Source organism: Fusarium poae, chromosome 1 (genome assembly GCF_019609905.1).
Source record: "Fusarium poae strain DAOMC 252244 chromosome 1, whole genome shotgun sequence".
Lineage (NCBI taxonomy): Eukaryota > Fungi > Ascomycota > Sordariomycetes > Hypocreales > Nectriaceae > Fusarium > Fusarium poae.
In genome coordinates, this window is record NC_058399.1 from 1,771,321 (window position 1) to 1,799,239 (window position 27,919).

Below are 27,919 nucleotides of genomic sequence, written 5' to 3' on the forward strand. Positions count from 1 at the left end.
TGGGAACCTGGCCGATAGATCAATTACGTTGCCAATCAATTGTTACCAAAGCAATGCCAGATCATGGAGAGATTATCCAGTTACGATATTGTCGCTGTAGTGTCTTTGAGGCTCATCTTGTTCGCAGAGTCGGCCAATGTGTCTGTCTTGCCTTCGGGCCGCTTAGTCCTCTTCTTGCGCCTTGTAGTGCTTGCGACCACGGGTGCTTCGCAAACCCATTGCGCAATCATGGTAGCCCTCGCGGTACAAACGGGGTAGAATTCACTGTCGTCGACAACCCATCGCCTTGGGCGTCCGTCGGCATTGGATGCGCCATTGGGCTGGGAGGCAGCGGCAGCGGCAGCACGGTCTTCCTGCTCTGCACGCTTCTCCTGAGCCTCAATAGATGCGCGGAACGTATCCTCATCACAAACTCTCTGGTCACTGAGAGCCACGCGAACCCTCTGGTCGCGCTCGCGCAGGCGTTGTCGGCGCAGTTCCTCGGGGCTTGGCGCAGGTTTCTCCGTGCTGGAGCCACCATTGATCAGAGATGCGGCGGCGGCTGCAGCCTCTTTACGAGAGGCGCCCGTGTTCGCACTTGTGGCACCGTGTTGAAGGGGATCGTAGTGGAAAGGAAGTGGAGCGGGCGTACAGAGAGTGTCCCATGATGCGCTAAGCTGGAGCCAACTGTCATCAGCACGGCGGAGGACTTCTAACCAGTCAGACCGTGCTGGAGAGCGACACGCTTGAAAGATTGGGTACCCATCAGCTAGGCGTATCAGGCGTGCCGCCATATAAGTGTGGCGCTGGAGCTCTTTGGCTGAGGTCTGGATGAGACAGTGACAAAGGAGAAGTGAGTGGAGAGCGTCAGTCATAAGGGGGTGATAACTCGACCCTTCGCACACTTTCGGTTTATCTGACGACTGAGTTTGTTCGTCGGGGTTTGTGACATCTTCATTAGGATAAGGGGGCAGATCTGAGGGAGGGACAGCGGCGAAGAGCTCGGCGAGGGTGTATGTGGTGTATGGTTCAAGGAGGTATGTTGCTTCAGATGGTCGAGGATTGCGTGCACCCTGTGCGGATAAATTCACCCGATCATTGAAATCCTTGACGATTAGGTTTGGCAGGTTGGGTGCGTACTCGAAATGCGACAGAAAGGCGAGCAAGTCTCTGAGCGCCCACTTTGCGTATTTTTTGACAAGCTTTCGCGCCTCGGCTTGTTTACGAAGAGAGTTTTCGTCCGGTTCCTGGCCGTTGGATTCTGTACTGGGTTTTCCGTCTGACTGATCTGATTCTGCATGGCCATTCTGCTTTCGAGGTGAAGAAAGGCCGTCTTCAATGTGTTGGCAGGCGCACGATAGGTACGCTGATGCACGTAGGAAACACAGCTGGATTTCTAAGCTAGTCGGCTGATCTTTTTCTGCTGGAACAACCTCCTGCCGCCAACGCTTACCTGTATGCGACAGCTTCGAATTGGTTTCCTCGTTTGGCCGATGGGGCTGTTGATGTATTCGACACACAGCAAGGGCGGCCGTGAGGTCATGAGCAGCGCCTTCGTAGTCTTCTTTGAAGGTTCTGACGACGGCGCGAGTGCGCAGAGCCTCACTCTCGTTGGGCTTCTCAGATATAATCTCTGTCAATGACTCTAGGCTGGTAGACTCGGCCATTTGACGGGAGGGGATCTTCTCATGGAAGAAATGCACATATTTAGCATCGAGATCCTGTGGGTTACGTTGCAAGACAACAGCACCAATTTCCTCTATTGTTGATGCGCCCTGCATTGTCGCAACGCTACAAGCTATTTCATCGAGATGGTACGCACGACTAAGCTTCTGGCTCGCCTGCTCTCTCATCTGCGACTTGCGCTTGTGGCTCAATTTCATCCCATGGCCTGGTCCTATCATGCCCAGCATCGACATAGGCGATGAACCAGGTAGACCGCCATGCACGTTGGTCAAAACGGGTGAGGCAATGTCACTAGCAGCTCTCACAGCGAGGTTTGTGGCTTCGTCAACGAGACGGCGGATCTTGAGCAGGTCGAACAGGACGGCCGGGTCGATAGGACGAGGTCGTGGGGTGTTGTAATTGATGTTTGCGATTGTTTCGAGGATCTCGATGGGCATTTGTAGCCAAGGTCCATGATAGGAGGATATGTACCGCCAATGCCTAAGTGAGGATGAGTGTCAATATGTCTGTTGTGCACCCAACAAATCGCAAACAGGCAGCTTATTGAGCAGATCCGGCAGCGCAAAGATTGGGACCTACTTGTTTCGACAAATGTTAAGTGTCTGCGAAGAAGCTGTCGAGGGCAATTCCCTGGAAGCTTTTGGCTTCTTTTTTTGACCTTCATTCGTACTTGAATTTGAGCTCGCAGTGGTGGAAGGTTGTGTTTGCGTTGGTGAAGCTTCGTCGAGGGTCGCATTCTGCCCCTCACTACCAGAAGCAGCAGCAACTTGCTTGCTCTTTTTCTTTGCCATTTTCACGATTGAAGTGGCAGCATAAGTGCTATAGTAAAGAATATTTCATATGCATGCGACATAAAATCGTAGCGGGTAGGTCGCATGCGTAGAGAGGATCAAGGGTGTGGGCTAGAATTGGCGACGTGGGGTATAGATAGAGAATCTGATCGCGATGATTTCATGAGGGACGAAATGAGTGGGCGAGGAGAAAAAAAGAGAAGAAAAGAATCGAGACGCTGATAACTTTTGTTTACGGTATAAACAATATAAAATACTGTGGATAATTTGACTAGAAATAAACAAACAAGACGATACCTCGTTTTGTCATGAATTTGTGTTTGCTTGGGTTTGTGAATTGCCGCCTTCTGTGAAGTTGTTGCTATGATGAAATCACGTGAAGGTACGATATTGATATGAGGGATGCAACTAGCGGCAACCAAGCTCAACTTGTCCATGTTTCAAACTTGTATTCAATTCTTGAAGACCAACACTCTTAGCAAAATTCACCACCAGTTTTTTACATAAAGAGAATGAATGACTCAACAGCGACTCATCATTACTTGGACGGTCAAGTAGCATTTGACATAATATTGACATTATGATCCATGTACAAGTCATGACCAAGTATACCTATGCAAGATCTCTCATTTGTTCCCGATTTGTACAGCCTAAACATCTTCACGATATTCTAAACTGATACCGTTATTACATCCGGTTAAAAAGCCAATACCCCATCACCAATTACTCCATCTAGCTCATTATATGCTCCATGTCAGATACATTGCGCATTGAATAGAGAAACGACTCTCGAAAAGGTAACTCGTTCGATGATCCCATCAACAGTGGCATGGCTGTGCTTTTAAAGACGAACTCGTTTTGTAGGAACGAGACGAAAGCCTCTATATCACGTTTGGTCGTCATAGCGCCCAAACTTGCACGGACGATACTGTCTTGGTCAGTAATTGTTTCCTACACTGTCGGACCTGGACAGACATACCCAGTCGGTTTGTTGTGTACGACGGCCATCTCGGTTGAGCCACAGGCATGGCCACTTGAGAAGATGCGATCCCATTCCCACTCTTCATATTTCAAGGCCTGGGCAACTCCGCCGGGACAACAAACGCCTAGACATCTAGTCAGTAGCTGTTACCAAAACCGACACAATATACTCACCCCCTGCTCGAATATATACTCCAGCTTTATTGGCAAGTCTTTCTACCTCTGTCCAAGGCACGTATGAACCGTCCTCCCTCATGACATTGAAAGCAAAAGTCGGCCCTTGTGCTGAAGGATCGCCGTACCTGACAGGGTCATCGGCGTATAGTTCGATTACTTGTGAACCGTTTCGATGTTTAAGATCTGTTAGCCGTTCATATAACGAGCGAGCGAGGTGGCAGCAGTGGCGAGATATGATATCCTGAGGGTGTCAGCTTAGCTCGTTTACAAATAACGTGTCATGACTTACCATGGAGCCGTACAGTCTGAGATGCGTATCAATCGCGATACCAAGCGCCAATATACTGTGAAACGGCAATGTGCCGTCCTCAAGCCCTTCATGAATATCCCACGACATGTATCTGTTCCCCAGACCAGGCACCTTTTTCATAACACGAGTGTCCTTCAATGGTGACAACTGAGCCACCGTACCCCCGCCGAAATACCTCCGTAGACACAATACATGTCCTGAGGCTCGTCTTACAACCAGAGCTCCCAAGTCAGGAAATCCAAAAATCTTGTAAAGCGAGAGACAAGTAAAATCCGGCGCACCTAAAGGGTCTTCGAATAAGGAACTCAAGGAACTTGTCATAGCCAAAGCTGCTGCATCAAAAAGGGTATAGGTGTTTCTGAGTTGAGGGTGTTTACGAATCCTTCTCGGCCAAGTCTTGGGCAAGCGTCGTCCACTAAGATTCGACTGACCCGGATATGCGAACAAGCCCAGACTCGGTGGTTTTCCTTTTTGGGTCTGGCAGCTAAAAGGTCGAGATAACCATTCCTCAACACTTTCGTCGTCGTCAAAGCAACGATAGTCTCCTTCTGCGAGCGCCCGGATTCCAATGAGACTCGTGTGCGCTTCTCCATGGCATCCGTACCAGAAGCCTTTGGTCGGCGTCTTTTCTCCCAGGTCGCGAAATGCGTCGGCAACAAGCCTTATAGCTGCTGTAGCGTTGGCAACAAAGACGAGATCGAAGTGCTCTGGGTCAGCGCCTAGAAAATCGAGTGTCTTTGCACGGATGCTGTCCACCATCTTGCCCGACAATTTCGCAGGGAGGTTTTCAGAGTGCGGGTTACCCCAAAGGTTGCCTGTCATAGCCTGTGAAAAGCCGGTTATAAGAGACCTCGCATATATGGTGGTTCCTCCGTGATCAAGATAAGCCCCTGTAATACCGGCATTAGTAGAACCGAAGGATGAGAATGGGTGAGATTGATTCGACACACCTTGGGCCATATTCGGATATTCCTCATCTCGAAAGTCTTCAACTGACGAGTTATACTCCATAACCTTTCGAGCTGTACGTAGCCCTGAGAGAGTTTCGATAGTAGTGTCTGTGCTTGTCTGAACTTGCTATTAGTAAAGGAAAGGATGATGACTTAGGAGATACCCGAGTTACGGGTAGGTAATACAAGAGCTGGTTGTCTATTCATGGACGAAGAGGCAATTGAACTATAAAGATACAACCTCAGATATAGAGCTTGAAACGTGGCATACCATTATTGAGAAGAAAGCCGTGTGCCAGCAACAGCGTCTGGGAGACGAAATGATGGACACGTCTCTGATCCTGGTGGAGCTGAGATAACTTTGAGATACAAACAATCCTCTGGTGGTGATTGAGAATGAGAGACAGATGACAAATGTGGATTATTCAGGTGCTTCTGACTGGAATCAGGAAATTGATTTCTCACATCCTTTTTGGGACGGACGATAATTGGCATTCTTGGACCGAATATCCAACCGGAGTTGTCATATGACAGTCTCTCTGTCAGACTAATTCTTCAGCTCAACTCAATCATAACTTGACCGCCACACACATTTCAAGGAAACTATTGGACTTTTATTTTCTTTCGTCTAGAATTCATGACCGATTCCCTACGGACGGACTCTGTGAGGAGATGCAGCCAATCGTCGATCCTCGGGGCGAGGCGATACTACAAGCTGCATCGGGGATTGTGCAGATCTGTACAAGAGGCAGCTGAGGACAAGAAATGCCAGGTCCAAGCTGAGACATAGACTCGGACTAAAAGTTAGTAAAATCCTTTGACTGTCAGCTCTAGTGATTGCTGCATTACGCTAGGCCCGGGCCTCAGACTGTTGATTCGATGAGATCTTGGAGACAAGATGTAAGCAGTGCTGTAATGATGATTTCATTGGGGGCCATGTCTAAAAAAAGGGGCAGCAGTTGGGTGACATTGATACTAAAAGAAGCAGAGAGTATTGGTGTGTAATATACATATCCAGACGTTTGTAAGATCATATCATAGGTATATTGAGGTTGAGCACAACAACATGCGGAACCTTGGGTTCCGTATACTAAGAACGACCATTTCTAGCTTTTAAATATACAACACTAGGCCAAGCTCTTGCAACTAAAACTCAGTGATCCTTGCACTCTCTGTGGGGTATTATTAATGAAGCATATAAATTGTTTGTCGATCCTCAGTAGTCTTGCAGGCACTCTGAATTAGCCAATCTAACTGGCGAGGGAACCTGAGTTATCAGATGACAGAAAGTTAAATATGTACAGAGGAAGCTTTTAAAAGTTTTATCTATATAAGAATTACACTAGTATTATACTAGTAGGCACTAATAAGGGTTAAAGTAAAATAAAAGTAAATATATTTTTAAAAAGTTATTTTTATATTTAATTATTTTTACCTTTAAGATATTTATTTTCTCTTTTTAATTTAATAATTTCTTAAATATATTAAAATATTCTTTTAATTTAAGCTTTAATTTTCTTTTATAATATTATTAATTAAATAGCTTTTTATTTATAAATAGCTTTAATTTAATTACTTAAAATATTTTTCTTTATTATTATTCTCTTTAAATATAATTAAATTAGCTTAATAGTATTTAAATTAAAGCTATTTTTATATTAAAAAAGCTATTAAATATTACTAAAATTAAATACTTTTTATTATATATAGTAAATATATATTAATACTTTATTTTCTTAAATAATAATATTTAGCCTTTTTTTTATATATTTCTATATAAAAAGTAATAATTTTAATATAAAAACCTTTTATTAATATTATTATTAATTAATATTATTTTTTTTATTATTTTTAATAAATTTCTTATTTTTTTTATTTTATTTCTATTTAGGCTTTTTACTTAGCTTATTATATAAGCTTATTTTTCTTATACTTATTTCTATTTTTTAAATTATTTTTATTTTTAATTTAAGCTTTTTATTAAATACTTTAATAATTTCCTTTAAATCTTTTACTTTTTTTTTAATCTTTAAAGATTAATAATAATAAAGACCTTTTTTATTATATAAAAAAAGCCTTAAAATATAAATTCTATAATACTTTTTTACTTTTTATAAATATAATTATAAAAAAATTACTTATTAAGTCTTTTTTATATATAATAATTTCCTTATTTATATAAAAGTATTATAATAGTTTTATTTAATTAAATAATTTTTTTTTAATTCTTTAAAGTTTAATTTTAATAAGTAAAATATTAAGCTAATTAATTTTTTTTTATTTTTTTTATTAACCTAGGCTTTTTTATTAACTTTATTTTTTAAAATCCCTTAATAATAAGTATTTAATATATAGTTATAATTAATATTTTTATTTTTATTATATTAAGTTTATTAATAATATTAATATAAATTTTTTTTTCTTAAATTTATTATATTATATTTTATTAATTATTAAATTTTTAGCTTTTTATATAATCTTTTTTAAATACTTATTATATAAAATATCTTTAAAATATTTATTTTTTAAAATTAATAATTAATTATAAAGATTAAACTTTTATAAGATTATATAAATATATATTTAATTAATTTATTAAATTAAATATTTTAATATTTTTATTATTTTAATAAAAAATTTATTATTATAAAAAGCCTTAAAAAAGATAATAAAAGTATATATTATAATATTTATATTTAAAGTTATATTATAAAAGCTTTAAGAGAATTAAGAATATTAAAAAATTAGCTTTTAGCTTATAGAAAGGTCTATAGAGGGTCTATAGAAGGTTTATAGAGAATAAAATCCTTAATTATAATTTTACTTTATTTACTGATCTCCTAGGGTACCCTAGCTTCTGCAAGGGGGCGAGATAAAACTTTTGAAAGCTTCCTCTGTAAGACCGATAATAAACTATGGATCCTGTCAACTGCGGATCATGCTTGAGTTGACACCCATGAGCATTATAACTATAATCTGTCGTAAGCATCCTATAAGTTTCACAATCGTCTTTGTTTACACTTTGGCCTGCGCATCATTCGCTGTGCCTGGCAGTTTCAACGCTTCAAGCCTCAAGCCGTTAGTCTTAACAGCCGACGTGCATATTCACTTATTAACAAAACGCCACAGCACCCTTGACATCCATCGTATATGGGAAAGTATTCATTTTATTTTCTTTGTCTGTCCGCGGCCCTAAAATACCCCTGCCGCTAGTACTAGTAGGCATTATCAGGTAAGAAGACGAAAAGTAATGTGCCCCGGTACTAGAAATATGAACAAATGTACAGTAAACGAATCGAAAAGCATCACGCCTTGGTCGCAGACCCATTTCCACTGCTGGTTTCAATTACAGAGCGAAAGCGAGCGCAAAGACACCAGCCAGAGCCAGGTTGAGCGGCACAGCCATAGCAGAGCCGGCGTTGGGGCCAACGGCGTCAGTCGCAGTAGAGACTGGTGCTTCAGTGCTGGGGTTGGGCGTGTTCGTGGGCGTCAAAGGGACAGTCTCGGTGGGAGTAGGCAGGTAACCCGGGGCAGAGTAAGACTCGCTGGTGGCAGGAGGCTTGATCTGAGAGACAAAGTTGGCGCATGTGATGCGAGTCTTGTTGGCGTAATGAAGGACGAAAGAGCGGTTTCCGAAGAAGGCACCGATGCCTTCCTTGGTGGAAGCGTAGTAGTCAATGTACTCGGTCTCGAAGGGGTCGCTTGTGATCTTTCCATGCTTGCCACTGTTGTCTCCGACCTGGCAAGATTCAGGCTTCTCGGCATCACATGGAGGCTCCTCGCCACGCGCAAAAGGGTCGAGGTGAGCAAGAGTCGCAGTGCAGTTGCCGTTGTCAGGTACAGGGTCAACGTGAATGTGGTAGGCTGTATCAAGGTCAGTATGTGTATACTATATTGAAACACTTGAGTTTGACTTACTGAAAGGTCCACCTTCTTTGGGGAGGTTGCTGAACTTGACCATAAACTTCACGCCTTGACCAGAGTCGGTAGCCTGGGCGTGAATGTAACCCTTGACATTTCCATCGATGGCGGCATCCTTAAAGAAGGGCTCCTTGGGGAGAGTGGCCTTGTATCCAACACCAGGAGGGTTGTCATTGACTCGAGGAGCATCCTGAGCAACAGCCTGACCGGCACAGGCCGAGAGAAGAACAGCTGCGAGAGCTTGAGCGCGCATTTTGAGTAAGTTGGCGATATAAAAAAAAGAGTAGGTATGTATGTATTGTAAGCTGTAAGCGAACAGGTGGTGCAACTAAAGGTAGTTGCAGTATTAAAGAACGAGCGAACCACTAGGGTCTGACAAATTAATTTAGGTGCTGAGACTGGCTCAAGGGTGAATCAGTAATTTTAGGTAGACCGAGGTGATGGAAAGCTTCAGTGACAGTGACAGTAACAAAGCAGGACGGGAGGGAGGAAAGGCTGAGCGGCGTCCATGTGCTCTATATATAGCGGGAGGCGCTGAAGCTTCCAATCGCCAAGCCTGAAGCGTCATCACTGGTTTGGCGGCGTTGACTAGGATCATTTTGCACGGCGATTATTCAACAACCAAGAACAAAGACCAAGCCTGACAGGGCATGGATGTTGCGGCAAATGTTATGCTAAATGCCGCGCCTAAATTGAGGGCAATACCAAAGTCCCTGTTTCTATCTGTTCTTTGATCTAGCGGTCCATCACTGGCAGCGCAAAGGGCAGCAAGAGGCTCTTGACCTTTCCCAACGAATATACTGAATTGTTCAACTACAAACGCGGGGAGGACGATCCATTCTTTGGGGCCCTGCAGCATGCAATAGTCTCTGAGGAGAGGCATGTCAGCCCAACGATTGGTGCTCACGGCTCTTGGTTCCGCGAGAGCCCGTATTCACTGTCAACGTGGCTTAGCTCGGCATCGTTCTGCTGTGCTCTGGTTTGGTCTGGTCTGGTCCGGTCTGTTTCGCCGTGCTTTGTTTTACTTTTTGCTTGTTTCAACAGACCATGACCATGCCACGACAAGATCATATTCACTCTTCCGAACGCCGTGTTTGCTAAAGGCGGTGCGTCACTGACAGGAGGGAGGAAGGGAGGTTTGCGTTACCTTGCACAGACACCCACGGACCTGAATAATATTTAAATCAGTCACTGCTCGCTACGATCTGTGATGGTATGGTGCTGTGTTGCACCTGGATAAAAAACTACATGTGTAATGATGGCATCACGGATCCCCAGTCCACCCTCGTCAGCCTCCGAGCCCTGGTATTACCGCATCGAGACAAAACATCTCAGAGTCACTGCCCAATTTCCAGTCTTGGCTTTTTTATTTATTCAATGCTTTGTAGGACAAGACTCAATCAGATTGTCACTATAAGCTCAAGTTCAAACATGACACAACCAAGATACGTGGGCGATCATATAAACATCATCTGACTCTGGCGTTTCGTCTTGTTTTGTTTCGTTTCGTGTAGCTGAGCGTACCTGAAGCTATTGGAGGTGAAGCTACCAGACCTTAAATGCCAAGGTCGCTTACACCACCAATACCATTCTGCTGTGGAAGACAGGACTAACCTGTTTAATCAACACCAACACTACAGCGTTCAATAGCGTGCTCGATCACGAACTCGTAAAGCTTAGTTACGCTTTAGCTTCAAGACCCTATCTAGTGCCTATTCAGGTCAGAGCACAGTACGCTCATTCAGGTGCACGCACACACACATACAGGCTTGGAAGATGCAATGCCTGCTTGACGTTGGTCTATCACATCCCTTTGATATCCCATGGGTTTCAGAATATACAGTGGAGTTGTTACTTGAAAATCACTTGTATTACAGCTGATTTACAAAAAGCAATAAGAAATAAGTATGGAAGCCTATAGCTTACAATACATGGATTAAATCCATGTTGCATCCGAGACCAGATAGAGATCCTGCTTATACCTTAGTAGGTAGACAGGGTCCAGTGTGGAGGATTGCTATTGTGGCACATGGCAGAGTGGCTGTGCATATGACTGTGGCGCTAGCCCAGCCTTACCAGTGAGGCAGGAAAGGAGCTCAACGGCGACACATTAACGCATCACCAGCTCGAAAGTCATCGCCATCAAAGTCGCAACCAACGATCCATCGCTTCAATCCCCGTAACAAAACCCCGATCGCATCCCAATAACCGAGCTTTTCCTCCAATCGCCCATCATGAAGCCCGTCGTCAGCGCCTTCAACGCGTGGGGATGGTTCGTCATCCCGTCCAACTTGCTTCATCCCATCATGGAAAGGCTAACATGAAGCTTCCAGCACTGTTCTCTCCGTCTTCGCCATTGTAATCCTTAGCGCTCTCGCCGGTGTGTACCGAAGTGGTCACGAAGAGTTTACCGGTGGTGTCGATGATCCCGAGGATGGCAAGGCTGTTTCAAACACCATCTTTACAGCCGTCCTGGTCTATGCTGTACGTGATTACACCCTTATATCTAGATGAGAACTCGCATCTGACTCGCATCTATAGGCTTTCTTCGTCTTTTGCGGTCTCCAGGGACTCCTCCACGCCCGAGAAAGCCGCCGAGGCGCGATCGCTCTGTAACAACACTTACTTGACTTTTATCCGAGCGGCGAGTAGAGCACGACATGACACGGAACCAGGCGTTCTGGATATAATTATCGATTTGGAATTGGGATGGCACTGTTTTTGAAAGCTGAGCATGGCTGGTGCCTGTGTGTAGGGCAAGCAAGCGGGCACAGCATGGCGACAACCGAGACGCGTGTACTCGGCTGAAGATACGCGATGTACGGTTTTGATTGTTTAGACGGCTCATGGAAATTGCGTTATGAAAATTGATTCTTCGGCTGTACTACGCGACATGCGTAATCTTGCTATTCCACATGAGCACAGCCGAACTGATAGTGGATGTGTTTGGGTTTGGCCGTTCTGAAGTCCATTGGGGTAGTCATTGTCCAGGACACGATACTTCTAACATGGTTAGGCTGCAATTGAGCTTTGCCAGAGTACAGAGCCGGTTACGGTCCTTTTGTGAAGTATCACAACTCAGCTCCATCCTCAATGTTAGTAATGTCAGCCGGACGTCATTATACGGACCGGCGAGGTGGGGCCGCTCCGGATGATGCCGAACGGAACAGAAGCTGTCAATGGTCGTTTTGACGGTTCCATTTGATTGCAACTTTATACGTCACAGCCACCTAATAAAAAATAACCTCGAAATATACATAAACATATCTTATCAGCGTACATATGCATGCCCCTCTTTTTGACGGTCGTGTATCGTCATATTCGCGTGGATAAAGTGAAAGTAACTACAGTCTGGGCGCGCATCAACCGTCATGGCTCATGGTTCCGGTCATGATGATTGGCTCGGAGGAGCAAGCTATAAGATCTCGTATCATGATGTGAGGATATAGCTACCAGATAAAATGAAGAAAATGTCAGCGCATTCGTTTTTGCTTGGCTGGCCCCGTTAATGTGACGAAGAAGTATCTACAATACCCTGACTGTAGTGTCGTCATCGATCGATCTTCATCAGGATTCGGATTGAAAGCTCCGCGTCTTCGTGCGTGGGCAGGTATTAAACAGAGAATGCTGCTGTCGTAGACTTTCTGGAGGAAATCCTTTTTTCTTTCCAATCTTCAAAAGTTCGGTTTGCTGTTAATTCAACTGTCACATCACTCAAAAATGACGACTCAAAACTTCAAGAATGGTAAAACTCCCTACTCACGATATCTCACAAAACCAATGGTACAAAGACTTACCGAAAATCAGAGAAGGACATTCCTGTCTCTCACCAGGACTTTCCTGGCACGGAAAGGGATATGCCCAACCCCCAGGCCACCCGAGACGAGCTCCCCGAAGCTGGCGGTAACTCGCGAACGTATCAAGGCTCCGGTAAGCTCAAGGGCAAGAGAGCATTGATTACTGGAGGTGACAGCGGTATCGGTGCTGCCTCAGCTCTTCTTTTTGGCCGAGAGGGTGTTTCGGATATCGTCATTGCCTATCTGCCAGAAGAGGAGAAAGATGCCCAGGATACCAAGAAGCAGGTTGAGGCCGAGGGTGCCAAGGTTCATCTTATCTCTCTCGATCTCTCCAAGCAGGAGAACTGCAGAAAGCTTGTTGACTTTGCCGTTGAGAAAATGAAGGGAATTGATATTCTCTTTAATAACGCTGCTTGTAAGTTTTTCAACATGACTATTGATATTGAAACTAACTTGGATCCAGATCAGATGGTTGTCAAGGACATCAAGGATCTTCCTGAGGAGCAATGGGTTCACACTTTTAACATCAACATCCACTCCTTCTTCTACGTTTCCAAGTACGCTCTACCGCATATGAAGGAGGGTGCCACCATCATCAACAACGCCTCTATCAACGCATATATCGGCCGTCCCGACCTTCTCGACTACACCTCCACCAAGGGTGCCATTGTGTCTTTTACACGAGGTCTCAGCAACCAGTATGTGAGCAAGGGCATCCGAGTCAACGCTGTCGCTCCTGGACCTGGTACGTTCCACAACATATCTGATCAATCTTCAAGTAATGACACTAACGAAACACAGTCTGGACTCCTCTCATTCCCGCCACCATGGACGATGAGGCACAAAAGAACTTTACAGCTCCTATGGGACGACCTGCCCAGCCTTCAGAGATCGCCACCTGTATAGTTTTCCTGGCGTCGAGCGACAGTTCGTGTGTTAGTGGTCAGACCATTCACTGCAACGGCGGTACCATTGTCAACGGTTAAATTGTCATGATTATAAGCTGCAATGACCAAGTTATGAGATTACTATGATACATTAATTAAGAAATCAAAATTATTCTACCCAAGTTATCTTGCTTGCTGCTGATATTTGAAGTCTACGTACTTGAACCGCACAGTGCTGTTGTGTCATCTATTTACACTATGTCTAACGTCCTCAGTTTGGAATGGACTAACTAGAGCTCATCTTGCTTAGCTTACCAACATATCTACGCCTTGAATAATGATTTTATGGTATACATAATGGCAATATCAGTTCCACTCCATCGAGTCATATCTTCTAATTAGCCATCAATCTCCTAGTCTTGCCTCAAGCCAAGCCCCTCACTCCCCCAAACTCGACAGACTCCAAACAGTGTCTTCTCAATCTTACACTCTCACTCATAATGAGGCTCATAAATACACAAACACTTCAACTTGAGTTCTATCACGGAGGATCTCGCCGATATGCCATCTTGTCGCATGTCTGGAGCGATGATGAGGTCACTTTCCAAGACATTGCTTCAGTTGATCCTGCCGAAGCGCTGGAGCTTGACCGCTACAGCAAGTTACGCGAGAGCTGTAAGCTGGCACGATCACTCAAACTGGACTACCTATGGATAGACACATGCTGCATTGATAAGAGCAGTAGTGCTGAGCTATCTGAGGCTATCAACTCCATGTTTCGTTGGTATGCTGAGTCAACGATCTGCCTCGCTTTCCTCCAAGACGTTCCACCATCAGAGTCTGAGGAAGAGAAAAAGAGGGCACTCAGGGGAAGTCGCTGGTTCACAAGAGGTTGGACTCTCCAGGAGCTGATCGCACCCGGAAAGGTCATTTTTTACGGACAGGACTGGAGACCGTTGGGAAACAGGTCGGAGCTCAAAGACGACATCAAACTTGTTACTGGAATCAGTGAGGAACTGCTGAATTCAACACATCATATGATGGAGAGCAAGCAGAGACAGTTGTGGCAATACTCAGTCGCCGAAAAGATGTACTGGGCTGCGGGAAGAGAAACGACACGGCCTGAGGACATCGCTTACTGCTTACTTGGTATATTCGACATCAACATGCCTCTACTGTATGGAGAAGGCCAAATTAAAGCATTCAAGAGGTTGCAGGAAGAAATCATCAAATCTACCGACGACGAATCCATCTATGCGTGGCGGCAGCCTCGATATCGAGTCGAGGGGAAAACGTATTGGAGTCTTCTTGCGAATAGTCCTTCGGCTTTTGATATCGACCATGTGGCAAAGGATCTGAACGGACTGGTGCCTAAGAAGTCGAAATATCTATCCCTTCGCTCGGGAGTATCAACTTCAATGACTAATCGTGGACTGGAGCTTGAGCTTTCTTTAACACCCTTCCCCATTGACAAGTCGGGGAGTATTTTTCTAGCCTTCTTGAACTGTGAATTTCGTCGAGGTCAAACCTCTATCAATCCAGCCATTTTGCTTCAACGGGCAGCATGGGATAAAGACTCGCACTTTGTGCGTATCCGGCCAGATATACTTGCACTATCCATGATGAACAGCATAATTCTTCCAGACGAGCTTCTGAATATGATGCGAGGTGGCCAAAGTCTCGTATTGAAAGAGGCGATTCCGCGGCAGATCTTTGTACCACATAATACCCCTGACTTGAGGTACCTGAAAGGAGTAATATTTCGACCGGAAATCAAGGGTCTCAAGGACGAGAGCAAGATGGTGGTTAGAGTACGCTCTCGGTCTCCGACATGGCAGTACTTCGTCGAAACCCCCAAAGGCCTTTCCCAGACTGCAGAGTCCTACGAGATCAATTTCGACCTCGCACCTGGACCTTCGCTTGGTTCATTACAAGAACCCATCGTTCTTGGAGTATTGGAGCTCGACTTGGGTAGCGCCGACTCCAAGCAGTGCTTGGTAATGGGACTGGAACCTTTGTTACCGAATCCTTTCCAAACAACACCTCTTTACTTCTTGCCGTGGTACGCATTCGAAGAACAGAGCTGGATTGCAAGACAAGATTTTACGAGGGTATTGGATAAGCCACAGAGGAGACTGGAGTGGAAAGTACCAGATGTGACAAGAGCCATGATAGGGATCGAAAGTAGATATTCGAGCTTGTTCTATAGTCTGACTTTGGAGATTGAGAACAAGAGAAAAACAAACTCCTGGTTTCAATAATGACATAAATTAGTTACTTTTTTAAAAAGAAAAAAAGTCTATGCTGAGGCCTGAGTCTTCTTAAAGCTTTCAAGAACCTAATATATCAAACCTAAGTTTTTCTTAATAACGAACTTTCTTAACAAGATAACACAGCAACAATCAAACTCTATAATAAGAGGGAGACAAAAGAAGCTTCTGTATACACAGTAGCTGCTTCTTCCTCCCGCAATTCACCACCAAATCAGTTACTTTGATGCGGTAACTGAGGTCATCTCAAGCTTTGTGTACACCAACTCTGATACATTGTAAGGTCTCTCGTCGAATACCAAACCCAGCGCCAGGAGCTCTTCACCAGTGATATCAGGCCGCTCATCAATGACTCTCTTCAATTCGCGTGCTTTATCCGTTACGTCCTCGATCTCTGAAACCCACTCATTCGCCCACTGTTCACTCAGAGCTCCTGGGATACCAATCTGAATACTTCTATACGGCAACACTTCCAGCTTTGGCGTCCTTTCAGGATCCCACTGAATTCTCACATCACTCGGCTTTTCGCGTTTTCCACCAGGCTCTGGCTGTTTAACGTGACTTGACAACACGCCTCTTTCAAGAAGATCGATGAAATGCTGGTGCTTCATACGGAGGGCGAGAATGCGGGATTGCCCAGGGTCTTTAAAGGAGTAGCCTGAGCGGTACATCATCCAGGCCCAGCTGGGCTTTATCCAAGTCATACGACCTGGCTTGAAATCTGGAGATGTATTGAGTTTTTGGTTTTCCACTGCAGCTTTGGCGATAGATTCCTTGTAGGCTTGGTAAACTGTTATTGTTGTGTCGTTGTAGTGAGCTCGAATTTGACGATAAGGGATAAAAGAGTTCGCCATGGCGAGCTAAAGTCTTATTGTTGATAATTGTTTGTTTAAATCATAGTTTCCTTTCAATAGTGAGGCATCAAGTATTTATAGACAAGTTATCAGGAAACATCATGAGCCATAGCGATGAGTCTTTCGGCGAGGATGTTAGTGGTGGCTCAGACCAGTTCAGCTCCGTTAGCACAATGGGACGTATTGAGATGAGAGCCAAGCATGCATATCATAATGATGTGAAGAAAATTGCTATCTGAAAAGATCTGCTACATCGATGAAAGCCAAGGTTTGGTTGTGCCCGAGAACGAACATTTGTAAAGGAAGTTTCATCCGTGTCTTGATCCGGTAAGAAGTAGGTTTCATACATTTATCATGATCTGGTGGTGGTGAGAAGCTTGGAGCTTCTCAGGGAACGCGCCCACTGTAACGGTGGCGACGTCAGAACTAAAGCACCCCTGTAAATAGCTGCAAATTAGTTAACCAACATGGGAGGACCTATTTGCCCCGCTTCCTTCAGAGGTACCCATACTAGAGCGAAAGGATAAGTGCCGCCTGACCCAAAAAGCTGAGGCAGCTGCAGGGAGAGAAGCAAGATGGAGATGGAGAAGGAGGGGTCCTGCCATGCGCCGCCTCTTTAAGGTCCAGTGTTGGTGCTGTCCTATCTAGTAGTCTAGTAGCCTAGCAGAGGCATCCATTTGAGCTCCAAAAAGAGACGGTATTTTAGAACTTTGACCCGACAACTTCACAAAACTATAATACGTACTTAAGCTTTGGATTGTTTGGTAACCACCTGCGATTTCGCTTGATATTGCCGACATTACCTTGCCTTCTTTAGACATTCAACCTAGGCTGCGACGAAACCACCGTTTTCCCATCTCACCCAGAAGCTAGTCACGATACCTACAGCTTGCGCCTTCAGCCTTGTAGAACAGTGAATGGATACTCCATTCTGTTGCACACGAGTACACCTTCCTTCGCCCCAACTTCGACCCTCGAAACTTCCCTACTCAACCACCAACTCCTCGAAAGCTTTGTATGTCTCCGCCGGAGCAATCTACACCTTCGTCCGGCCAGCCTGTCTTAGACGAGACGCTGTCTAGCAAACCTGATGTTGAGGTGACGCCTGTTCAGCACCCTGCGATAGGGAAGCCTGATACTTCGGACAACGACGACCATGACTCGAAATCAGAACCCGATACTCAAGAGGGAAATTTGATCGATTTTGGCGACCAGCCGACAGACCAGTTGCAGGACGACAACGCTGACGCCGCCGCTCAGGAAGGGCCTTCAGAAACAGCTAAGGGGAAACAAGTAGCTGGTGACCAGTCAACTCCGAGCGGTGCCTCAAACACCCGCATCTCGGCTGCATCCAAGATCAAGCCTATTACATTGCCCCCGTCAAACGATGCCACGACTCAATACCTCACCGCCGAACCGTCCACGTATGTTGACCCCACGCCTGCGACCCCAACAACTTCGCAGCCACCCTCGCGAACACCTTCAAATGCTGCACGCTCCCACATCTCTAGAGATACCTCTCCCTCCAAATCAGACGCTGGATATGATGAGAAACGATATATAAGCGAAGATGAGCAAGAAGGTGGCTCCCGGTCAGAGATCCAGAGCATTATGCAACAGTTCAGCGAGTTTGGCGGAGGCCCTGGCGAGGAAGAAGTCATGAGCCCTAGATTAGAGATTGCGTCACCTATGCTAGGACATCCCTCTCAGCATCCTCCCCGAAAATCGAGCCTAGAACCTCTTGCACCAACGTTCTCGAACCAGTTCAAGGGCTTACACATCTCGACAAGTTCCCCTCCCGCCGAAACGTCAAATGAATCCGCTGTCGAGGATTTTGGGCCACCTGTTCCTCCCAAGGATGGTGTGCATGGCACACCTCCACGACCAAAGGTGGAACGGACCATGAGCGTTGCTTCGCCTAGCTCGCCAGCACAATCCTATCGACCTCCTCCCCCTGAGCCGGAGCCAGAACCCACCCAGCCGTTCGACTTTCATAGATTCCTGGAGCAGCTGCGCAACAAGAAGGCAGATCCTGTGGCAAGATACCTCAAGTCTTTTCTTTCGGAGTTTGGCAAGCGCCAGTGGATGGTTCATGAGCAGGTCAAGATCATTGGAGATTTCCTAGCTTTCATTGCCAATAAAATGGCAATGTGCGAGGTCTGGAGGGATGCATCCGATGCCGAGTTTGACAATGCTCGTGAGGGAATGGAGAAGTTGGTCATGAACAGGCTGTACACCCAGACATTTTCGCCCGCAATCCAAGCTCCCAAGCCAATCCCTGGAGCCAAACCAAAGCGCAAGGGCGGGGATGTTCCCCTCGGCCCTGGACGACGTGGTCAACACCAGGAAGACGTTGAAAGAGACGATATTGTTAGGCAGAAGATGAACATTTATGGTTGGGTAAGGGAAGAACATCTAGATATTCCCCCGGTTGGTGAGAGTGGGCGTCGATTCTTGAAGCTAGCCCAGCAAGGTCAGACTAAATCTCAAACTGCAAATCCGAAGTGTACTAACTGGTTACAGAGCTTCTAAAAATTAAGTCATACAGGGCGCCGCGGGACAAGATCATATGTGTCTTGAACTGTTGCAAAGTGATCTTCGGTAAGATGGCCAAAGCAACAACAGCCAAGTGATCGTACTGACAACGATAGGTTTATTGAAACATAACAAGTCTGATTCCTCAGCTGACTCCTTTATGCCCCTTCTTATCTACGTTGTTCTGCAATCGAATCCAGAGCATCTTGTGTCTAATGTGCAGTATATTCTACGCTTCAGAAACCAGGAAAAACTTGGGGGTGAAGCCGGCTATTATTTATCGTCATTGGTACGTTATGTTGGGTCAGGAAAACGGTATTAAGCTAACGCCATAACAGATGGGCGCTGTGCAGTTCATTGAAAATATGGATCGAACCACTTTGACCATCACTGACGAGGAATTTGAGAGACATGTTGAAGAGGCTGTCTCGGCAATTGCTGAAAAGCATGCTCAATCGCCAAGAGTCACGCAGCAGCCAGTCTTCAACGAAAAGTCCGGACGTCTCTCTGGGGAGACATCGGCTCGCCCCTCTCTTGATGGGCCGCGCCATTCAACTTCCAACGACGAGTATTCAGGCGAGGAGAAGGCTGCTATCAATGGCCTTCTCAAGACCATACAAAGGCCACTCTCCAGCATAGGAAGAATGTTCTCTGACGAGCCTGGCCCATCTCTGGGGGCAGGATCTAGCAGTGCACCTCGAACTCCAGCGCCGCAAGAACGTCAAGGTCTCGAGGGGCCTCTCGAACCCCAACAGCTCCCTATCAAGCAGGTGCTATCTGCAGAAGAGGCCGCTGCACGACAAGCCAGCGCCGAAGCAGCTGAAGCCCAGAGGCTTTCGCGTGCAGAGCATGCAAACGTTGTCGAAACACTGGCAGGCATGTTCCCTGATCTGGATAAGGAGGTGATTAGTGATGTGGTATATGAGAAAGAGGGCCGGTGAGTAATATCAGAGCCTGTTGTTTGGTCTCGTGCTAACATCATTTGCAGGGTCGGGTTAGCCGTCGACGCATGTCTCGCTCTGTCAACGTGAGGCAAATGGAAATACAAGAACGGACCAAGCTTTCAGTCTATGGTCCCTGTTGATATCATGAGGCTTTGACGCATCACGGTGCTGCTTTGGGTTTGACATGCATAATCCATAGTTCTATTAATGAGCCAGTGGTAAGATAGAACAGGAATACCAATGTTCTTATACTTTAGCCATTTCAGATATTATTTAACATGTGAGATAAAATTGTTCGGCAATCTTGTTAACTTCTAAAGGATCAGCCGATCTACGGGTACATGCATATTACTGAATTGCCGCCGTATTACCTCGATGTTGTCGATCACATCAAACGGCTGCTAACACAATCGCTACATTTCCGAGATCGTCAGGAGTATTTCCATACATGGCTATTGATAGCTGTGTCATGGAGTTAATGTACATTTACAACACATCTTTGGCACAAAGATTCGCTGTATAGCAATCGTTTTGACCTAATTCTTCATTATACCTCATCATCTTATTCTGCAGACGACAGAAAACCCTTCTCCTTCACATGAAAGCATTGGTCTGAGTCATATTGAAAGCACGGTCTCACGCTTTGGACGATTCGACTCAGGCCGTACTCATTCTAACTTATATGATCCTTGTTCTTGAGTCATTCCACCGACTGGCTAAAGTGCATTGATATTTTGATAGCTTCTTATAAACTGGGTTCTACCACGAATCCGCACGTTGAACTACACAACCAAGCCACCACCGTTGTTATTGGAACAGATTCTCCATCATGCCTCGAAAACTGGTTACAATTCGCTATGTCTCAGCCATCACACCCATCCCTGGCGCCGACCGCATAGAAGCAGCCACCGTTGATGGTTGGACATGCGTCGTCTCTACCAACGTCTTCAAACCAGGCGATCGCGGTGTCTACTTCGAGATTGACTCTCTCCTCCCAGCCTCGGATCCGCGATTTGCCTTCTTGGCCCCAAAGATCGTCTCTCCCAACGGCCCTACTCATACACCGGACGTCCGCGTTCGGACCGTCAAGATTCGGGGCGTCTTGTCGCAAGGTCTTCTCATGCCACTAAGTTACTTTCCTGAGATTGTATCTCGCCTGGATGCCATTAGATCAGATGAACTGCAAGACAGAGGGTTCGAGGGTATTCTCAACGTGCGCAAGTATGAGGGACCAGCTACCCCACCCTCTCAAGATTCGACACTCAGCACGCCACTGCCAGACTTCCCGTCTTTTATCCCACGGACAGAGCAGGAGAGGGTACAGAATCTTCCAAATGTCTTCTCTACTCATAGTTCAGAGATCTTTCAGGAGTCGACCAAGATGGATGGCTCATCTATGACGGTATTCTATCTCAACAGATCCAGCCCTCTATTTCCCACACTACCAGAAGAGATACGAGACGTTGGCGTGGGAGTATGTTCGAGAAATCGAGTCCAGATAGAGAACCATCCTCGAAGCCAGTCTCTCTTCTACGCTACTGCGCGAGCGTTGGGACTACATCAAACGTTGGCAAAGATTGGTCGCAATGTAGCTATCCAGGGCGAACTATGCGGGTCGAGCGTACAGAGTAACTTTGAAGGGTTTGCGAAAGGGACACATTCGTTTTTCCTCTTTGCAGTATACGACATTGATGAGCAGCGATATCTACCACCGAGGGAGGTACATGAGAAGTGGGCTCCATTACTAGGTGTTGAGCATGTGCCTGTCCATGGATACAGGGCCTTGAACCAAGTCGGGTCTACAGTAACAGATCTGGTAGCACGTGCAGAAGGTAAAGGGATCAACGGGCGAAAAAGGGAGGGCATTGTATTCAAGCGAGATGACGGACTATTCAGCTTCAAAGCGATATCAAACTCATATCTGCTGAAGCATGGGGAGTGAGAGAACACGAGGTGTCAAATGAGGAAGGTGAGTGACACAGTGATGATTTCTGCATCAATTTACGAAGGATACCATTTTGAGTATTTGTTTGTTTGCATAGTTAAAAGGTTCTATTGATAAAAATGAATGATTTGATGCGCTTCCGTGGTAACAAAGTCTTTCGCTGTAAGTCTCGAGTGCTTCCCCACTCGTACCCCAAGATATAAATACGATACCCAACCTAGATAAAGGGTACCTTGATTGTTTTGTACAGGCGGCCGTAGATCTCATATATTAAATGAGGGTATGCACCGGCGTTATGTACAAGAGTTTTTTTTCTCCAGATGAAGTCCTAAGTATCAACTGTTGCCAGCTGCTCAGAACCCTCTGTATCCGCCACCATTTCCGTGTCCATGGGGCTGCTGGCCGTAACCTGTGTCCCCAGAGTCGTGGCGTCCCAACGGGTAGGGGTCTTGTTGACTCCAGCCTGGAGGAGCAGCGTTGCCCATCAGGTTTTGAGAATCGGGCTCCATGTTAGTCAGGTTGCGATTCATAGGAGGGCTTGAAGACATGTAGTTGGGTTGCCGGTAACCTGCTTCTGCGTCCCTGTACTGGTCAGGGGACATGGATCGGAGAGATCCCTTTTCTTGAGGTGGGGGCATGGCAAACATGGAGATGTTGTTGTTATCCTTGCGGTCGAGAAGAAGGGAGTTGCGGGCATCCAGAGGAGTGAGAGTGTCCATATCACGCTTGGCTTTCTCTGTAGACTGTGTCAGTAATTGTTTTGCATATATCAGTCAAATTTGGAAAGACTTACCCATCTCCTTTCTTCGCTTGCGGTGTGGGTTCTCCTTGATAAGGACGTTGATGGCGTTCCAAAGGATGAGGATAACCAAGAGGCCAGTCAGAGCAGACTGGACTGCGATGAGAACCACTCCTGCAATTGTCTTGCTGTCTTGAGGGATGTTGAGTTCATGGACGAAGACCAAAATGCAAGCCACCGACAGGACACGGACAGTCTGGATGGCGATACCAATGACATTGCTGGACTTGCGCTCAAAGGGACGAGTAAAGACAAGTAAGCAGAGCATAATGGATTCGACGACCAGCTGTGCAATGGTCTGAGCCATACCGTTACCATCACCGACGGCAAGAGTGCAGCCCTTGGCAAAGAGGTACACGATGGTAGGGATGAAGATCCACCAGTAGTCCTTCTTGTAAGATTCGTAAAACAATGAGTACTTGACCCAGTACTTCTTGTCGTTGTAAAGGGCGTCGGCGTTACCCTCGGTGCTCTTCAGCCTCTTCACCGTGCTGAAAATCTTCCATGTGAACCAACCCAGAATACCAGTGAAAATGGCGAGTGTAACACCAGCCAGAAGCTGCGCAACCCACGAGTCACCCACTGTGAACTGGAAGACACAATACAAGACCCAGATACCGTAGAGGACTAGAATCAGGTGGGTAATGGTTCGCGCAATGGATCCCCAGTAATGCTCTCGGAAACCGCTCAAAGACTCAGGGAAGTTGCCGAACAGTGCCCAAAACTCAAGGACAGCCTTGACAAAGAGAATACTGACGATGATGAAGGCAATGATGATGGCGACAACCAGAAGAACAGTCATGAATGTGTTGTACTTGGGAACTCTGTATTGTTCCACAAAGGCCGTAATACCAGAAACAGAAAGAGTCTGACCTTGAGCAGCAGTTGCTGCCTCACCGTCGGTCGCGTTGTCCATGGAAGTTTCAACACCACGAATGGCGAGGTTGGCGAGCGATTCAAAGGTGTTGAAGGCGCGTTTGACCTTGTTAGAATGGTCCTCGGGAGGGCTAGTAGAGTTGTCGGAGAAGACAAGGGTAGCGTTGCTGAGGATTTCGAAGCTATCAGTAGTGATATCACCTCCAGTCGAGTTGCGGAAGCTGTCAATGGACCTCTGCACAGATTCCCAGGGAATAATACCAGCAGAGAAACCAAAGTTCTTGGTGAAACTGCGGTACACAGGAGGGTAATCGACGGAAAGCATTCCGTTCATGGCCATTCCCTGGAACCATCCCAGAGTTTGGGCAAAGCTAGGGCTGGGAGCACCACCAGCTGAACCAGCGCCTGCAGTTCCACTTAGAGTGGATGAAGCAGCAGAAGCACCCGACACGAGAAGAGCAGCACCGACAACACCGGCGGAGATGTATGTGACAGCGGGGACCGAAGCAGTCTTGCCATTGTTGACCTGTGTTTGGAAGCAAGCGACTTGCTTGTCAGGGTCGTCAACAGCTACCAGTCTAAGAGTTGCTTGGGCTGAGATGTCGGGGACTTGGAAAGCAATGGCGGGAACTTGGTTGGCCCATTCCGGCTTGATTTCCTGGTCACCTTGAGCTGCAAAGTGTGTGTTGGGCATGGGGCAGAGCTGAGGGATAGGAGTGTCTTTGCTGCAAGGGTTGATGGAGTTTTCGTACACCTTGCGGCCATAGGCGTTGACCTCGAGGATTGCAGAGACGTTTTGCTCCTTGTCGCTAGTACCGGAGACGTCGAAGGTAACGATCTGCTTGTCGTTGTCGTAGCTGATGTCCAGCTTTTGGATAGAGATGCCAGGTTCAGAACCACAGTCGGTAACACCAGATGTCCTGAGGATACTGTCACCCAGAACTCCAGTGGCGAGGGTCGCGGCCGTCATGGCCACCTTCCAGGCGCTCCAATTGGAGTGAAGTCGAGTCATTTTGAATGTCGTACAAGTTTATACTACAGAAATACGGGAAATTCGTTGCTCGTTCGGAATTGATCGAGGATTCGGCTTCGGTAAGTTGTTATCGTGATAGATTGCTGATATATCCAAAGAGCAAAGGGATATCAAGTAGGAAAAATCGAGGAAAAGTTGGAAAGTCGTTTGTAAGGGAAGGATCTTAGGGAATGGTATCAAAGAGACGATGTATGTAAGAAAGAGATGGAAGCTGATTAGAAAGAGAAACAAGGAGTGTCCGAGATGCAAAAGATATCTCAAAGTGGTCGGCAAAGCAGTGCAAGCACGCGCACAAAAGATGGCCGAGGATCAACCTGGAACGAAGTGAAGATGAATGGCAACGAATTGCCCGAAAACCCGTGAATGTCCAACGTGCCGGCGTTAAAGTCGTTCGTGGGTTTCGTATCGCGAGACTCGAGTCTCGTCTTGTTTCGACGGAAAAGAGTCGTCGTTGTAGTTGAAAGTCTATGTGTGCTGTTGCCTATGTGACGCTGAAATGAGAGGCTAATAGTCGACAATGCCGCAAAGGAAGCAGCATGTCCTTGCGGGACAACAAATCAAGTGACAAGTCGATATGAGTGAGTGTATGAGAGTTGGAAAGAATCAAAAACGAAAACGCTTTTTGTTGTTTTTTACTTGAGACAAATAGAGACGATGTATGTAGGAGACGAGGAGGAAGAAGGAGAAAAGAGACAGAGAAAGAGCAGAATAGGAATAAGATAAGCAATAGGCAAGCGCAATTATAGACAGACCCAGGTTCGAAAAAAAGAGGAGAAATGCCCGAGATGAGAAAAGATGGACAAGAGAGGATCAAGGAAGCCAAGGAGATGCAAGGTTTGTAGTGGATGAGAAGGGGGTGACGAGGTTGTGTAGACGCCCTGGACCACCTGCCCCCCAGGCCTCCGGGGGAGAAGGAGCCCCCAAAGGACTAAACCAGAGCCTCACGCCTGGAGTCTCTCCAAATAACAGAACTTCTAGGGTCCCCCTTCCAAGAACTCGAATACCAATTATGAATGGATAAAGGCATCGAACCATCCACCAAAAGAGTCTTTGAACCCCTGAGACACCAGACCCCGATCCCTGACGCGTCTTCACCAGGGGCCCGAGACATGTTAGTGGTTCGTTGGGCTTTAGCAGGGGTAATCTTAGTGGATCAGGTGCATCAAGCGATATCACTACTGCCAATCATGGACTCTACAGCAAGGCCAAGCTATTTCCTGCAGGGGCTTCCCTCGCGGGTGGCTGACCAGTCAAGCCAAGGCAGTCCAAGCTAAAATCAACCCCAGCTTCTTCTGAAACCAGCCAGTCAGTCCAGTCAAGTCTGAGAATGACTTGATCAAAACATGTTTGGATTAGGTATGAAAAGATGCCATCGTCAGTTTCTTCTGAACGTTGTAAGAAACCATCTTGGATATCAGTTTCTTTGGATCAATAGGTATGTATAATCGTAGGTCTTGGCCCAACTGTTGACTGAGACAAATCTTCTAATAATAAACTTCTAGTCTTCTCCACATTAGAAGCCTCCTTTCCATAACCATGTACAGATCATGTATGTACCTATTACCGTTTATAGCTGCAATCCAACATATGTATACCCGTCACCACAAAAATACTACTCATTATCGACCGATAAACTTCTTCACACGCTGATCGATCGTTGTCCAGCGACAAACTTTGTACTTAATACTTGCAAATGGATGGATACAGTGGAACCTCGTCCATTCTCGATTCCTGTTCCTCCTTCACCAAGCCAGGCCCCCCCAGCCGAGGCCCATGTCAAAGCTTCATTTTCATCTTCACTTTTCAATCAAAGCCGTCAAATAAATTAATTAGACATCCATCGCTTACCACTTTAAGTGAACAATTACTTGCTATTATGCTCAATTCTGCAGGTAGTGTTCGCTCTTTGCTGAGCTTACTACTCTGTACGGATACAACCTGGCATCATATCTCGCCCTTCCAACACATCTCACGTCCCAGGTGTGCGCATCTGTAACTCGCTGCCACAGAATCCAAAACTCAGCCGTGTCATAAAATCTTGATCAACCCACAAACTTGGGTACTGATCTACTGACTCGATTGGATCGTCAACACTAACTTCTCAAGTTCACGGGCGGCTTAGTTTTTAGCAAGGAAGCACTGACCGTTGATGAACCTCACAGAACCAAACCCGCAGCGCCATCACCGCCTTGGCCGCTGGCGTTTAATTATGTATTTCAGATCTTATTATAAACGTATACCATGCGTATACAGATGCATTGTAGTGCTGTACTGGTATGCCATACATAGAAACAACGTTCATAATCGTTCACCATTGTTCACGCGACCCGTCAATTGCAAATCTCGGTAATCCTAACCATCCTAGCCACCAACATAGAATCCCTGGCACTTTGCAGAATCCTGCTTACCTCGAGCTGGCACAGTTGGATCAGTGGAAATTAGACAGAGCAACCTACTTTAGATAAGAGATTCATGCTCGTTAACCAAGAGTAGAAACACATAAACCTCATTTCGGAAATCTGACAATCTCGCATCGCAACCGTTGAAATAACTAAAATTTTCACTTTTAACGCAATCAATATCAAACACAGGGGCCAACATGGACAGTATTAGAGTATGTCCACCTCGGTACTCGTTGTATTAATATCTATGACTTATTCCCCACTGCTTCGCTGTTCTGTATCCATCATCCTCCAAGCCCCTTTTGATGCCAAAAGCTTAGCTTCGCCCATGCTCGGAGGATACTCCATCCTTAGTTGCATATTCCCTGCTAACTGCGGGCTACTTGACCCAGGGACTCGTAATCACTTTGCACACGCGTTAGGCGGCCTCCGCTGAGCCTCTCACATATCAACCAAGAGAATCAATTTCCAGTTATGTCTTTGGTATATTTAGAAATGCCAAGGTGTAGACTATAGAGTCTAGATGTCATTATTCCTCTCATAAAGTACCCAATGCGCCATTTCCTGCCTTTCCTGATCCCTTCTCCCAGGTCTTCATCCCGGAATTCCCCAATATCAATCGCTCCACACCAGAATATCGCATCCTTCGCTCGTCCTTGACCCTGGCACCTTGACGAGACAGCAAGTTCGGTCTATTCATTCAACCCAGCAACAATAAAAACAGAAACAAGAACGAGGCTTTCGCCTGTAGAATTTCCCCCCAGAAACGATTTCGTTGCCGT

General features: G+C 46.0%; 9 protein-coding genes across 9 annotated transcripts; 5 read left to right on the top strand and 4 right to left on the bottom strand.

Annotated features, from left to right (window-relative positions):
* Positions 1-80: 80 nt before the first annotated feature.
* On the bottom strand, positions 81-5,148 carry FPOAC1_000597 (uncharacterized protein; the record flags this gene model as incomplete). The annotated part of the gene is made up of 8 exons (XM_044845209.1): positions 81-2,145; positions 2,245-2,484; positions 3,310-3,384; positions 3,436-3,562; positions 3,612-3,855; positions 3,904-4,814; positions 4,875-4,992; positions 5,146-5,148. 8 exons carry the CDS (start codon positions 5,146-5,148, stop codon positions 81-83), a joined length of 3,783 nt encoding a protein of 1,260 aa, XP_044711125.1.
* A 3,072-nt stretch (positions 5,149-8,220) lies between these two features.
* Positions 8,221-9,048, bottom strand: FPOAC1_000598 (uncharacterized protein; the record flags this gene model as incomplete). The annotated part of the gene is made up of 2 exons (XM_044845210.1): positions 8,221-8,738; positions 8,793-9,048. The coding sequence occupies 2 exons, from the start codon at positions 9,046-9,048 to the stop codon at positions 8,221-8,223; spliced, it is 774 nt and encodes a 257-aa protein (XP_044711126.1).
* A 1,981-nt stretch (positions 9,049-11,029) lies between these two features.
* On the top strand, positions 11,030-11,411 carry FPOAC1_000599 (uncharacterized protein; the record flags this gene model as incomplete). Its single annotated transcript, XM_044845211.1, has 3 exons — positions 11,030-11,067; positions 11,129-11,279; positions 11,337-11,411. 3 exons carry the CDS (start codon positions 11,030-11,032, stop codon positions 11,409-11,411), a joined length of 264 nt encoding a protein of 87 aa, XP_044711127.1.
* Positions 11,412-12,515: 1,104 nt separating this feature from the next.
* FPOAC1_000600 (uncharacterized protein) lies at positions 12,516-13,578 on the top strand (the record flags this gene model as incomplete). The annotated part of the gene is made up of 4 exons (XM_044845212.1): positions 12,516-12,540; positions 12,603-13,007; positions 13,056-13,337; positions 13,394-13,578. 4 exons carry the CDS (start codon positions 12,516-12,518, stop codon positions 13,576-13,578), a joined length of 897 nt encoding a protein of 298 aa, XP_044711128.1.
* A 401-nt stretch (positions 13,579-13,979) lies between these two features.
* On the top strand, positions 13,980-15,740 carry FPOAC1_000601 (uncharacterized protein; the record flags this gene model as incomplete). The annotated part of the gene is made up of 1 exon (XM_044845213.1): positions 13,980-15,740. One exon carries the CDS (start codon positions 13,980-13,982, stop codon positions 15,738-15,740), a length of 1,761 nt encoding a protein of 586 aa, XP_044711129.1.
* A 227-nt stretch (positions 15,741-15,967) lies between these two features.
* FPOAC1_000602 (uncharacterized protein) lies at positions 15,968-16,603 on the bottom strand (the record flags this gene model as incomplete). The annotated part of the gene is made up of 1 exon (XM_044845214.1): positions 15,968-16,603. The coding sequence occupies one exon, from the start codon at positions 16,601-16,603 to the stop codon at positions 15,968-15,970; it is 636 nt and encodes a 211-aa protein (XP_044711130.1).
* A 1,017-nt stretch (positions 16,604-17,620) lies between these two features.
* On the top strand, positions 17,621-20,169 carry FPOAC1_000603 (uncharacterized protein; the record flags this gene model as incomplete). The annotated part of the gene is made up of 5 exons (XM_044845215.1): positions 17,621-19,076; positions 19,127-19,204; positions 19,255-19,427; positions 19,477-20,075; positions 20,127-20,169. 5 exons carry the CDS (start codon positions 17,621-17,623, stop codon positions 20,167-20,169), a joined length of 2,349 nt encoding a protein of 782 aa, XP_044711131.1.
* Positions 20,170-20,911: 742 nt separating this feature from the next.
* On the top strand, positions 20,912-22,024 carry FPOAC1_000604 (uncharacterized protein; the record flags this gene model as incomplete). The annotated part of the gene is made up of 1 exon (XM_044845216.1): positions 20,912-22,024. The coding sequence occupies one exon, from the start codon at positions 20,912-20,914 to the stop codon at positions 22,022-22,024; it is 1,113 nt and encodes a 370-aa protein (XP_044711132.1).
* A 356-nt stretch (positions 22,025-22,380) lies between these two features.
* On the bottom strand, positions 22,381-24,714 carry FPOAC1_000605 (uncharacterized protein; the record flags this gene model as incomplete). The annotated part of the gene is made up of 2 exons (XM_044845217.1): positions 22,381-22,763; positions 22,821-24,714. 2 exons carry the CDS (start codon positions 24,712-24,714, stop codon positions 22,381-22,383), a joined length of 2,277 nt encoding a protein of 758 aa, XP_044711133.1.
* Between the last annotated feature and the right edge of the window lie 3,205 nt (positions 24,715-27,919).